This window comes from Phoxinus phoxinus (genome assembly GCF_949152265.1).
Source record: "Phoxinus phoxinus genome assembly, chromosome: 2".
NCBI classification, from domain to species: domain Eukaryota; kingdom Metazoa; phylum Chordata; class Actinopteri; order Cypriniformes; family Leuciscidae; genus Phoxinus; species Phoxinus phoxinus.
Window position 1 is genome coordinate 40,779,857 of NC_136877.1, and position 16,884 is coordinate 40,796,740.

Sequence of the window (16,884 nt, forward strand, 5' to 3'; positions counted from 1 at the left end):
GTTATTAACATTAAGTGGCATGGCATCTTACTCACAGAAGCCATTGGCACACGCCGCTATGCTTGGTGGCACATATTTTTCAAACATGTAGTCATTTTGTGACACGTATTTGAGTGGTATGTGCCACTGAACACGGATCAAGCACACTTCTGAATAGTTAGTGCCAGTTTTCATAATTCATTTCAGAATGGCGGGTGTAACTTAATAATGATTTGTAGCATTTTCTCTCATGCTAGTTACAATTATGTATTGGTCACTGTCCAATTGTGGTGGGACATACCCCTGCTGGTTGGTACCACTTTAATTAGAGCGTTTCACTTTTAGTTGTGGTCATCAATCTAAATATATTTTATACTTCCTAATGACACAACTGTCAAAATAGGGGGGGAAAACTTGTTGAGTTATCAAAACAACAGTGTTTTTTCAATATGCATTTAAATACATTGTAATAAAATGATTTAAAAAAAAACTTGTAATAAGAAATATAAATATATAGAACGGGCCACAAGACACATATTTAACAAATGGACCATCTACATAAAGCTCCAACAGACAGTGGGATGTGTCACTAGGTTAGTGCCACAACATATGGTGATATACGGATGTCCCACTATTATATATGTGCCAATGGCTTCTGGACGTAAGATACCATGCAATTGAATGTTAATACCGCCTCTCCATGTTTAGTAAAATGTTTTTTAAAAATCAGCGTTGACAGTGAATCTGGGGAATGGTGTCTAAATTTAGACTAGATGGTTTAGCTTTTCATAAACAGAGATATTCTGATCATTTACAAGTGGGAAACGGAGAGCGTCTGGCCTTTTTTTCTATCTCCGCAGGGAAGGCACAGATGGTAGAGATAGGAGTTGAAAAAGAGAATTATATCCCCATTTTTTGATACAACTTAGCTGTGAATTCACTTTGTATCACGGCTGTTGTGCTTGTGCAGCTTGAGTTAATAGGCCAAAGAAAACAAAGAAGGATATAACATAGACAAACCTTTTGCATGGACATTAAAACTGCAGCCATCATTCAAATTATTTACAGTGGGATCAAAAAGTCTGAGAACACCAGTGAAAATACTTCTGTTTTTGAAGTTTAGTTTGGTTAATCTTCTTTTGCTTTAATAATTACTCAAGTGATCTTATCAAGCTGACAGCTAACAAACAGAACTTTTATTCTCAGGTCTACATGAGAAAAATCCAATATTTTTTGTGTGGTCTTTTGGACTCCCACTGTAATTCTAAATCAATTTGGTTGCAGCTTGCTCCATTTAGATTAGTTCCACAGAAAAGTGATGATTGAGCCCTTCAAACACCTCTAGATTCAGAGCATTCCTCTTGTCTTTCCAAACACCCTTAGTGTGATTGCAGTGACTGAATGCAGTATCATTTCATTTCCTTTATGCGCGCGCGCGCACACACACACACACACACACACACACACACACACACACACACACACACACACACACACACACACACACTTAAATATTGGGTTGAAATATAAGACGAACACGGTCTTGACAGGTGTCATGAGCTGAGATTCCCCCAAACAGTTAGAATTACTTACGTACTTCTGGTCAGTCATCAGGGATCACCACACTGCAAGACTCGTTCAAAAGTGAATTAGGCTACCTGTGAGCTATGAATCTGCATATCTCAGTTGCTTGCACGCCACTTGTCTGGATAAAAACGCCTTTTATTGGCGTCTATATGACACACTTGCGCATGCAAGCTCTAGCCATAAGCTCGTGCTGCTAACCTCAATACTAGCGCGCGCACTCATTCTGCCATAGGCTTACATGGCAAGACTTATATTGACTGGCGTGCCATCTGTCGTGAAACAGGACCAAAAAATTCAGGTTTATTGAACTCGAGCTCCCAAAATGAAGCGATAGGAAGGGATGCCGTGTTTTGAATGGGGGAAAATAATGCAGGAGTAACTCAAGGATGTTTTGGATGTATCGCGTGCCAGGACTAAAGGTTTGATGCTCGTGTTTTGTTGAGTGTGGAGGTGATCGATTGTGCGTGAATCATTTACCGCAAAGTTACCAGACTGGACAATCGACGAGCAATATGCGTTTGTTTCTTGGTTTTGTTTTGTCAACTTTTTGGCTTTGGGAAGCGTCGCTTTCTCGCGTTTACACCAATCACTGGGCTGTTCGGATCCCCGGAGGACCAGTAGACGCTGATAAACTCGCCTCAAAATATGGCTTTACTAATTTGGGTCAGGTAAGGATATTTTTGTGTTTGTTTAGTGCATGATGGGAAACTTATTTAAATCAGTTTCAAGTCCACGAGAATACAGTATCATGCGAGCATTATCAAAAACTAACAAGTTAGGTCATGCGTAAATTACGCAAACTTACGCACTGAAACATTTGCTCAGGGCTGAGGGCTAGCTGTCACGGTACTTTACCGCAGGTATTTTTAACCTGCACGCATCGATTCGCAGTTGGTAGGCAGCGAAAATTGTATAGGCTAGTGCCTAAATGTAAACAACGCAGTGCTAGAATTTATTTGATAGGCTACGTGTCTAATATTAGTAGCAGAAACTTTTACGCGATTGTTTGGTTCAAGTGAGTAAAAGAGAACGCCAGTAAAAATGTAGACTCTTGACGTTAAACGCGTTAATTTGAGTGAAAAAGAGACGATTTGGGTGTTTTTCAAGACCGGAGCGGGCTTCTGTTGCCCAAACAACCACGATAACGTTTTCCTAGAAATCTCGAAACCTTAATATGCAGGAATGATTAACTCAGTGTGGACAGTAAGAAATAGAGATGGAGCAACATAGGCTGTCTCAGGATTAACCTATGGTTTAAAATGTCTCGGGGTTAAATGTGCAAGCAGCTGGTTTTACTTCATTAACATGGTTTTATAAAATATCAAGAAAGGGACCCAAAACAACTATAATAGTTTACAAAAGCTAAACTTAAGTAAACATTGAAATGTATTAATATTACCATAAATGGCATAATATGTTACAAACTACATTGACATTGGCTGAATAGAATAATTAAAATGTACTTTTGTATTATGATGATTTTTGATTGGTGTGGCAGCTAATAAATCATTATGCACATGATCCTGTATTTAATAGTTTTGCATAGTTTTAGTCATGTGTTTTAAAGCACAAGGAGAACAAGCTGTCCATGTGTCACTTGGTAGAAATCATAGGCAGGTGCAACATGAATTTGCACCAAAATACTGTAGAGTTTGACAGAACGCAGCCTTTGACTTCAGTTCATTGTTCATGTTGCTATCTTAACTATGCACAATTATAGCCTTTATTTGCATTCAGCTTTTTTTTCACCACTGTGAAACCATATCTTTGATCAAGTCTTTCAGTCATTTTGCTAACTTGTGTGAAACGTTCCCTCCTCCTACTTGAAAAAAAAAAGTACATGTGGGCATAGTGGGAGCAGATTGATCAGCCAATCAATTAATTTTTAACGAGTGGTATAATGCTTCTTTTTACAAGATGTAAAATAAGTCTCTGATGTCCCCAGGGTGTGTATGTGAAGTTTTAGCTCAAAATACCCCACTGATTATTTTTTATAGCATGTTAAAATTGTCCCTTTTTGAGGGTGAGCAAAGACGGGTTGTTTTGTGTGTCTCCCTTTAAATGCAAATGAGCTGCTGCTCTCGCACAGATTGAGGGCAGAGCTTCAAGAGCTCGTGTGTTAGCAGCTTGCAGAATGCAGATACGCACTAAAATGTCAGAAACTGCTCTCTCTGCCTTTTATGTTCAAACCGAAGTCAGACACAAGATGAAGTGACAACATGTAGAATGCAACAGGACGTTTCTGAATGGTTAGTTGATGAATTTATGCTGAAGTGGAGTTAACTATCTTCAAGTCATTGATTAGCATATTCTTTCATGATAATCTATAAATTGCTCGTGTGGTGTCATGTGGGAACTGTTGTAAGATGCCTACAGAGTGACATGATATTGCATTTGTGTTACGTAGCGTACTGTATTGCAATAAATGTGAAAAGACGAATGCGACTGCTTGAGCAGACTCACAAATGTCCTCCTCTACTAAACATCTCTTCCTCTTCTCAACACTGGCTCACACTCTTTGTGTGTTCCAGGGCCGTTTGTTGTAGTCTTAAAAAGCGATTTCTGTAAACTAAAATATCTCCCTTTGCTTTGAACTTTGAGCGTCATAACTTTGCAGATGTTGTTTATGCTCAAACAGCAACATTACACACTAACTACAGTTAAAAAAATGAAATCATAATTAAGTTCCATTGGTTATTTTCAAGAGGAGGTGGGAGAATTCAGAGTGAGGTTGGAAGTGGACAATTTCAACTCGAGTATTCCCACTTCTGATTCGTCCGGATAACATCATCATTAGCCACTGAATTAGACCACCCACCATTCCTTTCTATAAAACTTCAACCTTTTTTGCTGTTGTGGTTTGATAGTCTAGACTTGCCACATGTGTAATACCTCAAAGCAGTGGCGTAGGTTTGATTTCGAAATTGGTGGGGACGGGGACATATTTTAAGGTTTGATCGAAATTATTTCTAGGGTTAAATCAATGTCACTAGATATTGGTAGGGACACGTCCCTAGCGTCCCTACTAAATTCTACGCCCCTGCCTCAAAGCATAAATTTCAGTGAGATGCTTCATGTTGTGAAATCATTTTATATGTGGTATTACACCTTTAAACATTTAAAGTATCAAAAAGCCACTAGAATGTCTAAATTTGGCAAGAGTCTCTGGGTTTTACTTGCTCAAATGTGCATTCTTGCATTATGTAAAGAATTACCCCTCTACCCTTAAAAAAAACAACTCTTATTAAACATGTTTACATTGTAAGAACTTGAAAAGTCATACTTGAGAAATCATTGTTTAAACACGTTATTCAGCTCTTGTTTCTCAAGTCGACCGCACTGTATGAAATGCACATCTCTCTTGCACTCAAGGGCCTTAGGATATCTGGAGGTGGTGTCTGTTCAAATTAACACTGTCTACTACGCTACTAGTATGCCTTGAATTTGGTCTCTGTGAGGTTGCTAATCTTAAGGCTTCAAGATGTTCTTCTCTAAGGTCTGTGAAGCTTTGATTTGATAGGATTGGTTGCTCATTGCCTCATCACAGTGGCAGATCTCTTTTATTTCTTTGTTGAAAGCACAGACAAAGTTGTCTTTCAAGGTTATTTTAAGTCCTCTTTGTCACCTAATGCTTTTACATACATCTCAATTCTGCTCAGTGTGTACTGACAGCATGGAGAATCAATATGAGTGAACAAAGAACATGGGGTTTAGCCTATTTACAGACAGATATGTGAATGGATTCTTCCCCACATTTTTGGCAAAGGCATATTTAATATTACACCCTCTCAGTTGTTGCAAAAGAAAACATTTATTTACAATAATAACATTTGCATTGCAGAAAAATCATGTAAAGTATTTAAAAAAATATTTATCTGCAAAAGAAAATTATTTTACACAGCCTTATGTATCTATCAAAACTGTATGACGTTTTTTTATTTTTGTTCCATCCATCTTTGTTTTCCATACTATCAGCTATATGGAAAATGCACAAAAACACCATAAAGTAGTACATACAAGTTATACAACTTATTATCTCTTTATCCACTGAAATGTTCCATCAGACTTCTAAACTTCAAATTTTGCAAGTATGTCATCATGTACTCTAAAATGCCATTTGGTACTTGTGTATATTAGTCAATGATGTGACAGTTTAAATTAAGAAAATTAAATTAAGAAAATTTTAAAATTTTATTTAAAAACAGATAATTATATTTTTAATTATGAAATTTAAATGGTAAATTTTTTGTCTGTTCCCTGTGCAAAGCTATCGAATTATGGAAAATGATTCTTATTGACAAAAACAACAGCAATGCATGGTTTAGAACAACACCGAGAGCGAGTAAATACTGAACTATTCCTTTATCATTTGACTCAGAAGTGCCAGTGTGTGATAAATGTGCTAAGGGCAGAAGGCATGTGCCAACTAGATTTAGCCTGCTGCAACACCAACTGTGTGCCATATGTCCATTTTACTGAGATTCTCGTTGGCTTTTTGTGAGGCTGGAATAGCAATCTATGTTTTAAGAACTTTTTTATACTGGAGTCTGTGCTGTATGTTGATTTTTTTTTTTTTTTTTTTGCTAGCCCCTGCCAAGATGCAATTTCTGTCCACCAAAGCTGTCTCTGATAAAAGTTAATTTCATGCCTTTCTCAAATGTGTGACTGTCAATTCTCTTGCTGGTTTTCATGGTTGTTTGTTCTGTAGATCGGAGGACTGGAGCACCATTACCATTTCCATCACAGCAGGGTGGTACGCAGATCCACCTTTGCCACGAGGGGCTCTCACCGCTTCATTCACATGGACCCAGAGGTAAGCCTTCCCACATGTGGCCACCATCTCCAAACACTGATGACAAGAATGGCACTTCAAATGCTTGAAAGTTAATAAAAGAGACCTTTTGTAGCCCCGCCCCTTTTTTATAGCCCCTTCCGGTTCGTATTTCCACAGCGACCTTGCGTATTTATGAATGAACTGCTCATTTTAAAATCTTCCCAGTCTGCTGACATTTGTTAAAGGGTTAGTTCACCCAAAAATGAAAATAATGTCATTAATGACTCACCCTCATGTCGTTCTAAGCCCGTAAGACCTCCGTTCATCTTCGGAACACAGTTTAAGATATTTTAGATTTAGTCCGAGAGCTTTCTGTCCCTCCATTGAAAATGTATATACAGTATACTGTCCATGACCATAAAGGTAATAAAAACATCATCAAAGTAGTCCATGTGACATCAGTGGGTTAGTTAGAAGTTTTTGAAGCATCGAAAATACTTTTTGGTCCAAAAATAACACAAAATAAGACTTTATTCAGCATTGTATTCTCTCCCGGGTCTGTTGTCAATCTGCGTTCAGGACTCCACAGTGACGCTGCTGACGTAAGACGCTGATGACGTGTTATCTGGTGCGCCCGAGCTTCGTTTACAGTCTGAGGAAGACGCACGCTATATTCAAGCTATTCTACATTGTTTGCGTGGATATCATTTTTTTAATGGTGCGTAAATGTGCATGTCGCGGATGAGACACTTTTACAGCGTGCGTTTCCCTCAGTCTATAAATGAAGCTCGGGCGCACCAGATAACACGTCATCAGCGTCTTACGCCATCAGCGTAACCAGGGCAGGACTTAGGGTGGTGGGGGCCCCTGGGCTTGAGTCACTTTCGGGCCCTACCGTCTATACATTACTTTAAATAGAACAAAATGATACACAAGCTATGTATTAGAGCAACACAATTCTGAATAAACTGAGAATAAAACTAGAGATCACGATTCTGAACAAACAACTAAAAAAATAACAATTTATCTTAATTGCTGAAGTCTACAAAAATGTTTCATTAATCTGAATTATTTATTAAAAAAACTTAGGTTTGAATGAATGATTTAATTCCTCAATCAAATACAATTGTTTCATAGATGAATCAGCATCTTTGAACGAATCTCCTGAATGAACGATTCAATCACAAATGTTTTTTAAAAGTAATTTGTCGCCATCTGGTGGCGTAACAATATAATTGATCCAATCGTTATTTGAAGTGCAAAGCTACTTTCAAAAGGTGACATGGTACAGTATACAGTGTTACATGTAAACACCGTGCTAATTTATTTTTTATGACCACTGATTGAAGCTTGAAAAAGTTTGCTTAACTTTTTCAAATCTGGACAGTCAGATCCCAAACAAGCAAAAATCGTTTCCGCTGATCAAAAAGGAGACCACGGTGGACACAGTAGCCTAGTATCGATATCTCGTTATTTCGACATAAGGGGACATTCTAATCTGCATTAAGCCACATTAAGCGTTCTTATAGCCTAATGGTTTTCTATGGGAGGAAAATGCTTAACCGTTCATATTATGGGCTCATCTGATTTTTTGTACATAGCATCGCCTATTTGTTAGGATTTTAGTATCATAATGATTAGGCTTATAAATGCCCGCACAATTATCCGTGAACTTGATTTGAACAAATGCCTTTCAGCTTGTGTGTGCAAAATTCAGAATTAAATTAATGTGCAGAAATGTGTAGGCTACAAATAGAGAGTAGGATATGTAGGCCTACTATACTGTTGTAGCCATTAAAAAAGCGCGTTTCATATTTGTTATAATATTATACCTTTTTTTTTTTTTCATTGATTTCCATTTGATTTATGAAAAGTGAACAGCACGACCGAGATAGGGTGCGGAATGAGACATTGATTTTGACCGTTGAAGTTGAAGTTGTTATAGAAAGCCTTTCTTTAAAGTGAATTTCGTTTTGTATAAATTGTATCTTAATTTTAATCAATTTTTCATCAACCAATTGCCTGTATTTAATGAATAGGCCGACGAAACAAATATAGCCTAACGGAGGCGCCCGCGCGCTCACTTGCATTGCACGTGAACTAGAGCACATCCTAACTTAACGAAACTCAGTGTATGCCTCACACAGACATGACAAATACATCAAATACACAAAGCTTGAAATGTCTTTAAACGAAATAATTCAAAACGAAAAAAGAAAAAGGCTACTCTCTGATAATCCATTATTAGGCTTATTTATGTGCATTTCTTTCTATAAGCGCGTTCACACGGAGATGGCGATCGTCAACTTCATCTTTGCAGCCGAGTCGACACTTTTAGAGAAAACACTTGTTTATTAATAAAAATCAATACACGCGTCACCGGATTTACAGATGCACGCACACATTATTTCGAAATAACGAGATATTGTGTTGAAATAACATTATTATTAATAATAGCCTACATCTTTGTTAAAATAATTTAACAAATGAACGTGAACTAGTTCATTTTTAGATAGGGTGAATTGCCCTAATGTGGGACATTTTTTGCACTTCAGACTTCTGTGACATATTGCGATGTGTAACCAAAACATTAAATCCACACCCAATACTTTTTTAAAAACCCCAGTATGTTTCCTAATCAAATCAAAAGAGAAAATTCAGATAACTCATTCATAAGAGAAATTATAGACATATTAGTGCTCTTATAGCAAGTCGTCTGAGACAATCTGCAGCTTTCCTAAAGTGGGACAGTTGTGTTCCCAATATGGGACACTGAAAAATCTATGATAAAAGACCAAAAATCACACTGATACATGTAGAATAGTAAAATCTTATTTTATTTTAGATTCTCTCTTAAATCCTAGTTAGTCATTTTCTTGGTTATGGATGGATGAAACATGGATAACTGAACATCATCAGACCGATAATACAATATTATCTAGTTCAGTTTACTTAACAACTTTCCCTTTTTCTGCCTCTCTTTCTGCATCAGACAATCTGTCCCTGTCTTTCTCACCTTTGCCATTGTGATCTGAAATACATTTCATTGAATTAATCAGATGCATAAAATAAAGTGGAATGGCTTTATTGGTTTTCTACTGCGTTTTTAAATTCAGAGCTATTTTTCATTTAAGTCAACTACCTACCTTTTACACACACACACACAACACACACACACACACACACACACACACACACACACACACACACACACACACACACATACATACACACACACACACAGAGAGAGAGAGAGATAGACACACAAAAAAAGTAAAAAAGAATAAAAAAATAAACATGACTGTAAAAATCTGCATTAACAGTATTCAAATATTGCATTACAAGACTAAAACCATGTAAATAGCCATGTTTGTCCCATAAATCATGCCCCACCACACATTTTTGACTCATTGAAGTACTGTCCCACATTAGGCTGATCGTGCTGTCCCGGATTTGGAAACCACATTTCCTAATGTGGGACACTAGGAAATTTTATAAAAATATAAAATATATAGATTATGCACACAAAGTTCCACTTTTTTTTGATGGACAAACATTTCATAAGCATATTAGGCTAAAAAGTAGCAGGATTGCTTTGTTTAAAATGTATTTAACTCCTTAATATCAAATTTGTTAAAACTCTATGTCATTAACCTTCGGATGGTCTTCACACAAGGTGTCTCCTGTTTGATGATTGCTCCACCCTAAAATATGATTGGACATTTGATAGGTCATGTGATTTTGATAACATGACACCACAGCTTTTTCTAACCCATAGTTTCACTGTCATTCATGTATTTGTGTGGGACCTACAAACACTAGAGCTTAGGTGTCCCACATTAGGCAGTGTCCCACATTAGGGCAATTCACCCTATGTGAACTTAGTTCATTTAAAAAAAAAAAGAACTATGACATGAACTAGTTCATTATCATCTGTGTGAACTGAACTTTGAGCTAGTTCTTTTTAAGTATGAACTGGCACAACACTGATCGCGATGCTGAGCTACAGTGAAATGATAGAAAAGACATGATCTGTGTTAGCAATTCGCCTCATTCGCGCAAACTGGATGCGCGAATGAGGCTCGCGTCTACCGCGCCGCGCTAAACACCGCGCCGCAGGACCTCTAGACGCGCGTTACATTGACTTAACATTGAAATCACTCGCGCCAGACGCTCAAGAGTGAGTGAGTAATCATTTTAAAATAAAATTGACTTTAATCAAACCACGGATCCGTGATAAGTTTTGTGATCCGTCTCGCCACTAGTAGCACTATGATCACTTTGAGGGGGGGATAAATTTATCCCCACCGGGGATACAAATAATTAAGCAGAGGCAGGGATACATTGACCAGAAAGGGGGAAATCCCACGCATCCATAGGCGGAGTTTGACGTTCGAGCCAGGGGGGGCAAAAAAAAAAAAAAAAAAAAAAAAACATTGTAGCAGCTGGGACTCTGCGCCTATCAATTGGGTATGGAGCCCGGGAAGTAACCTGTGGGAGAAAAATAAAAATCCGTCCGCTCAGTTTATAAACCGCACTCACGAATTCTCAAACTGTTCCCTCGGTTTAACAAATCGTGCCCACCACGGGTTAATAAACCGTACCCACGAGTTTCTAATCCGCGCTCTCAGATTTGTAAACCGTGCCTTCAATTTTTGTAATCTGTACCCACAAATTCACAAACCGTGCCCAAGTTTTCGCAATCGTTCCCACGGGTTTATACGCACGGATTTGTGGTTCCTCCCCCAGTCGGTGCCGGGAGATTTAACCAGGCCATCTGTTACGGTGCGGGATACGTAGCCTACGCATTGCATTGTGTTTATAAACTTTATTTTCAAAAATGGATAATTTCCTGAATGTTCTAATAAACGACAGAGAGTTGGGTGACGCGACTTTGTCAGCGTTTCGAGAGTATAGCCTTAAAGTAACAAGCAATTTTAATAACCTCAGGGGGGAATAACCTCAGTAGCTATAATAGAATAATCAAAAAAGACTTCACATAAAAAAAGAAATATAATACAAACACATTTCCAAAACTGTAAAAGGTTAGGTTATTTAACAATTAAAAATAAACTCAAATAGGCCTAATAATAATAATTATTATTATTATTATTACATTTAGGCTACACATTTAGAAGATGCTTTTATCTAAATAACAACTTACAAAAAAGGAACACAATTAGTCAAATGTCAGTCATAATACAGGTTAGACAATAATTTGTATTGTTATTAAATGGAATACATCAAATTGTCTATGCGTGCATGTGCATGCTTCAAGTGATTCTCAATTGTAGCGGGTATGGGGTGGAATATATACGATTTAATATGAATGACGTGCATCAAAATCTTTTGTTTATTTGTGATAATCTTAGCACTTTATTATTATTGTCTAACCGGTATTATGACTGATATTTGACGAATTGCTTTGTTCCTTTTTTGTACGTTTTGGACAAAAGCGTCTTCTAAATATGTAGCCTAAAATGTAATAATAATAATAATAATAATAATAATAATTATTATTATTATTATTATTTGAGTTTATAACTATACATGAGTTCACTTAAGACAGTAACATGTTCATCATAAAATAAGTTATCAATGCTTTATTTTTATAGGCTATATTTTACAGTTTTGGATAAAATAGGCCTACATTTTTTTGCATAATTTTTGCTTAAAAATAAAGCATTCATAAATTATTTTATGATAAACATATTAATGACTTAAGTGAACTCATAAACGCAAATCATAATAATAATAATAATCACCCTATCATTATTATTATCAGGCTACAAGGCTACATATTTAGAAGACGCTTTTATCCAAAAAATGAACACAGTTAGACAATAATAATACAGGGTTTTATTTGATTATCACATTCAAGATTTTGACGCATATCCAAGTGCGGAGTATGAGCACTTGTATTTTCCTATCAACTGTGGAAACAACTTAAAATACTCTATAATTTCTGGTCATTTCAGTTCATTTTTGAGACGCGTTATTGTGGCAGATCCAGCTCACGGAGATCATGAAAGCGCGCCTGATTGTTTTATTTTATTTTACAAAAGCACAACGGTTTCTTGTTGTTGTGAGTTTACACAAAAAAAGTAGTTGCGAATGATGTATTATTCTTTTCTGTATGACCAGAAATTATAGAGTATTTTAAGTTGTTTCCACAGTTCGCGCCCGCGCCTCCGTGCCATGCAGTGCGCGCTCACACTCCGCATGCACAAACCCTTGGATATGCGTCAAAATCTTGTGTTTATTTGTGATAATCAAATAAAACCCTGCACTGTCTAACCTGTATTATGACTGACATTTGACTAATTGCTGTGTTCCTTTTTTGTAAGTTGTTATTTAGATAAAAGCATCTTCTAAATGTGTAGCCTAAATGTAATAATAATAATAATTATTATTATTATTATTAGGCCTATTTGAGTTTATTTTTAATTGTTAAATAACCTAACCTTTTACAGTTTTGGAAATGTGTTTGTATTATATTTCTTTTTTTATGTGAAGTCTTTTTTGATTATTCTATTATAGCTACTGAGGTTATTCCCCCCTGAGGTTATTAAAATTGCTTGTTACTTTAAGGCTATACTCTCGAAACGCTGACAAAGTCGCGTCACCCAACTCTCTGTCGTTTATTAGAACATTCAGGAAATTATCCATTTTTGAAAATAAAGTTTATAAACACAATGCAATGCGTAGGCTACGTATCCCGCACCGTAACAGATGGCCTGGTTAAATCTCCCGGCACCGACTGGGGGAGGAACCACAAATCCGTGCGTATAAACCCGTGGGAACGATTGCGAAAACTTGGGCACGGTTTGTGAATTTGTGGGTACAGATTACAAAAATTGAAGGCACGGTTTACAAATCTGAGAGCGCGGATTAGAAACTCGTGGGTACGGTTTATTAACCCGTGGTGGGCACGATTTGTTAAACCGAGGGAACAGTTTGAGAATTCGTGAGTGCGGTTTATAAACTGAGCGGACGGATTGCAAAACCGTCGCCACGGATTTTTTTTTTTTTTTTCTCCCACAGGTGACTTCCCTACTTACCACCATTTGGTTGTTTTGTGTTATTTAAAATATTTATAATATATATATTTTTTAAACAATGCAATTTAAAAAAAAATGCAATTACCCGTTTCAGCCTCCAGGGGGGGCAATGCTCCCCCTGCCCCCCCGCAAACTCCGCGCCTGCACGCATCCCCCCCGGCAAATCGCACCCTGGATATATTATTGAAAAAAATCAAACGTAAAAGGGCGGGGCCCCCTATTGAGCGGGGCCCATGGGCTTGAGCCCAGTCAAGCCCAATGGTAAGTCCGGCCTTGAGCGTAACTGTGAACGATTGACAACAGACCCGGGAGGGAATACAATGCTGAATAAAGTCTTATTTTGTGTTATTTTTGGACCAAAAAGTATTTTCGATGCTTCAAAAACTTCTAACTAACCCACTGATGTCACATGGACTACTGTGATGATGTTTTTATTACCTTTATGGACATGGACAGTATACTGTATATACATTTTCAATGGAGAGACAGAAAGCTCTCGGACTAAATCTAAAATGTCTTAAACTGTGTTCCGAAGATGAACGGAGGTCTTACGGGCTTAGAACGACATGAGGGTGAGTCATTAATGACATTATTTTCATTTTTGGGTGAACTAACCCTTTAAGACATCTGCTTTAAACATTACAATGCTCATGAGAATTATTCTTCGACAGCGAATCAGCGATGCCATTGAAATATACAACTCTACTGCGAAAAAGGACTACTACTTTCTCTGGCGCATAAGGTCTATTGCAAAGTGAAAAATACTTTCAAAAATACTACTGTTCAAAATTGTGGGGTCAGTATAATAATAAAGAAAGAAAAAATTATACATTTACTCAGCAAGGATTAAAATTGCATTAAATTGCATTAAATTGATCAAACACGGTTTTCACGGGTCCAAAAGGTGCAGTATGTTATTTCTCAAAGTCGTTGCTGAACATTGTTGATATCTGAAATCAACCCAAACAAACACACCCATCTCTTCATTGCTTTTAAATTTCTATTTATATATCTTTGAAAATATAGTTTATTCCTGTGAAGTCAAAGATGAATTTTCAGCATGATTACTCCAGTCTTTAGTGTCACATGATCCTTCTGAAATCATTCTAATATGCTGAATTGGTGCTCAAGAAACACTCCTTATTATCACCAAACTTTTAAACGGTTATCTAAAATAACGCTTCAAATGAGAGTCTGCAGCTGCTGTCTTCATGAAAAGTCTCATTTAGTTGATCTAAATGGGCTCAAACTAAACTATTAAATATATTTCAAAAATATTATGCCATAAACATCTAAAAATTGGCCCTGTGCAGGCCATCTGACACAAGAGCTGATGGAGTCTGTGCTGCTGAATCATAAACACCCCGGTGATGCCGGTGGGATGGTTGTTAAGATTTACAGCTAAAAATGGCAGCAGTTGTGTATTCATAGCGCATTTCATTTTGCGCATGTCCTGCAGTATGATGTGTTGTTGTGAATTTGAAACAAATTGTAACCTCATCTTTGATGTTACTATTTTCAGCATGGGGAGTTTCTGATGTCATATGTGTCATAAGGGATGAAACACAGACTAAAACTAAAGATGTTTAAATGACTATTGAATACGGATCCACATTTTTACATTGGTCAAAATTCAGTTAATCTATTCTCAAAGAGGCCCTATTTTTAATTTTGGGGTTGGTTACGGCATCATTTTGGTGCTCTTATTCTGTTTCAACCCTGAACAGGGTGACTTTCAGCCCGGGGTTGCAAAAGCACTCAATGCTCAATATTGCATAATTAAACAATAGCACAGATGGACCCTTCTCCCTCCACTGTGTACAATAACTGTAAAACTATAACTGAAACTTTATAATAAAAAAAAAGAAATGAAAGAAAATGTATTACCGTAATTAATTTTTTCTAAATGTTTGTTTGTTTTGTTTTACTTACTTCCCAAAAGTTGAGAGAACTTTGTTAATTTTGTCAATTTATATACATTGTTTATCCAACTGATTTGTCCATAGTAAATTAAGTTTAGTTTACTAAATTTAAAATCAGTTTTTTTATTCACTCCCATCAGGATTTCGCAGGACTTATCACTGATTTTCCCAGCCCAAAATGACTCATTTTTCTGTGACTTTAAAAAAAAAAAATTGAGGTGATATTTGACGGATTTATTGTTTGTTTGTGTGTGTTAATTTGCATTGATCTCACCAGGATAGATCTATTCATATTAATTCTGCTTAATTGAAAATACAGAATTGTGTTAGACACAGGTGCCTGCATACTACTGTCACTGATTACATACTATATATTTTATATTCTATAATGTTGTATAATTGTTCTAGCATTTTTTTACAGCTTAAATTACTATTGTCTTAAATTGCAAATAATGCGTCAGTTGGTTGAATTCACTTTATTCTTGCAATCGCAAAATCCTGGAGGGACTGGTTAATGCACCATCAAAAATAACAAAAATAAACTGAAAATTACCAAATTTTTTCATTATGGGTTTGACACTAGTAAAACTTTTAAAACTATAATAACCTTTATTAGGAGGTGTAGCAACCATTATATGGGAGGACACTTTTAATTATGACACTTTTATTAGGAAATCATTATGTTTTAAGACTTTTGTTTTGCTTGGCGACAGTAATAACAGGAACAGCTTTCCTGTAGCTCAGTGGGAAGAGCATTGCGTTAACAACGCAAGTATGTGGGTTCGATCCCAGGGGATTGCACATACCTATGTATAAATGTATAGGATAATGCAATGTAAGTCGCTTTGGATAAAAGCGTCTGCCAAATGCGTAAATGTAAATGTAATGAAAAAATTGTAGTTGGACACATAACAATTTTAAGATCAAAAGCTGGGTAAAAGAAACCAGTAGTACTGGACTACTGTTGAATATTCATTATATGACTAAATAATGAATATTCAGAGGCCAAGCTGTTGAGTTCTGTTACAATTGTGTCCCTCCTACTTTCAGATGGTTCATATGCTCTGACTTTCAATCCTCCGACTTACACATTAAATCACTTCGGTCCCGGACGCATTAATATGACGAGCAGCCGTGTTTGTCCAAGACTTCATTTGACAGAGCAGCCAGGCATTCAAAGTCAAGCTGTTTCCAGGATTTGGAAGCCAGCCCTCCCCTGCTAAGATTATCTCCTCCCGACAGCCGGCATCTCGGGAGTAATAAAACAGTCCAGGTCTATTGGAGGGCATCTGACGGAGGCCCTCTGATCATATCCTGCCCTGGGCCATGTGTACAAATGGTGTGGCGTGGCAAATGCCCAATAACCCATTTCATCAGTGTCAGGCCACAGGCAGAGGCCATGCGAGGCGGCGCGAAATGTTTTGTTACCACAAGCAAAGAGCTGTCAAGCTGAAAAGAACGGGGCAAATAACATCTCATCCAATAGATGTGTTGTTGAAGTGTTGTAGTCTATATAAAAGGACACTGAAAATGTAATCTTTCAGATCTGCAGTGTTCAATC

General features: G+C 37.0%; 1 protein-coding gene across 4 annotated transcripts in view; it reads left to right on the forward strand.

The window, feature by feature from the left end:
- Nucleotides 1-1,717: 1,717 nt before the first annotated feature.
- pcsk6 (proprotein convertase subtilisin/kexin type 6) overlaps nucleotides 1,718-16,884 on the forward strand; it is a 76,930-nt gene continuing 61,763 nt past the window's right edge. For 2 of the 4 annotated variants that reach the window (XR_013794414.1, XM_079584194.1), the window contains exons 1-2: nucleotides 1,718-2,234; nucleotides 6,275-6,379. Coding sequence is in view for 2 of the 4 variants with exons in the window: in XM_079584194.1 (XP_079440320.1) it covers nucleotides 2,079-2,234; nucleotides 6,275-6,379 (261 nt within the window). In the remaining 2 variants the exon portion in view is untranslated. Of the gene's footprint in view, nucleotides 2,235-3,678; nucleotides 3,816-6,274; nucleotides 6,380-16,884 lie in introns of those variants that run through there. The other 2 variants (XM_079584196.1, XM_079584195.1) reach the window with 2 other exon arrangements.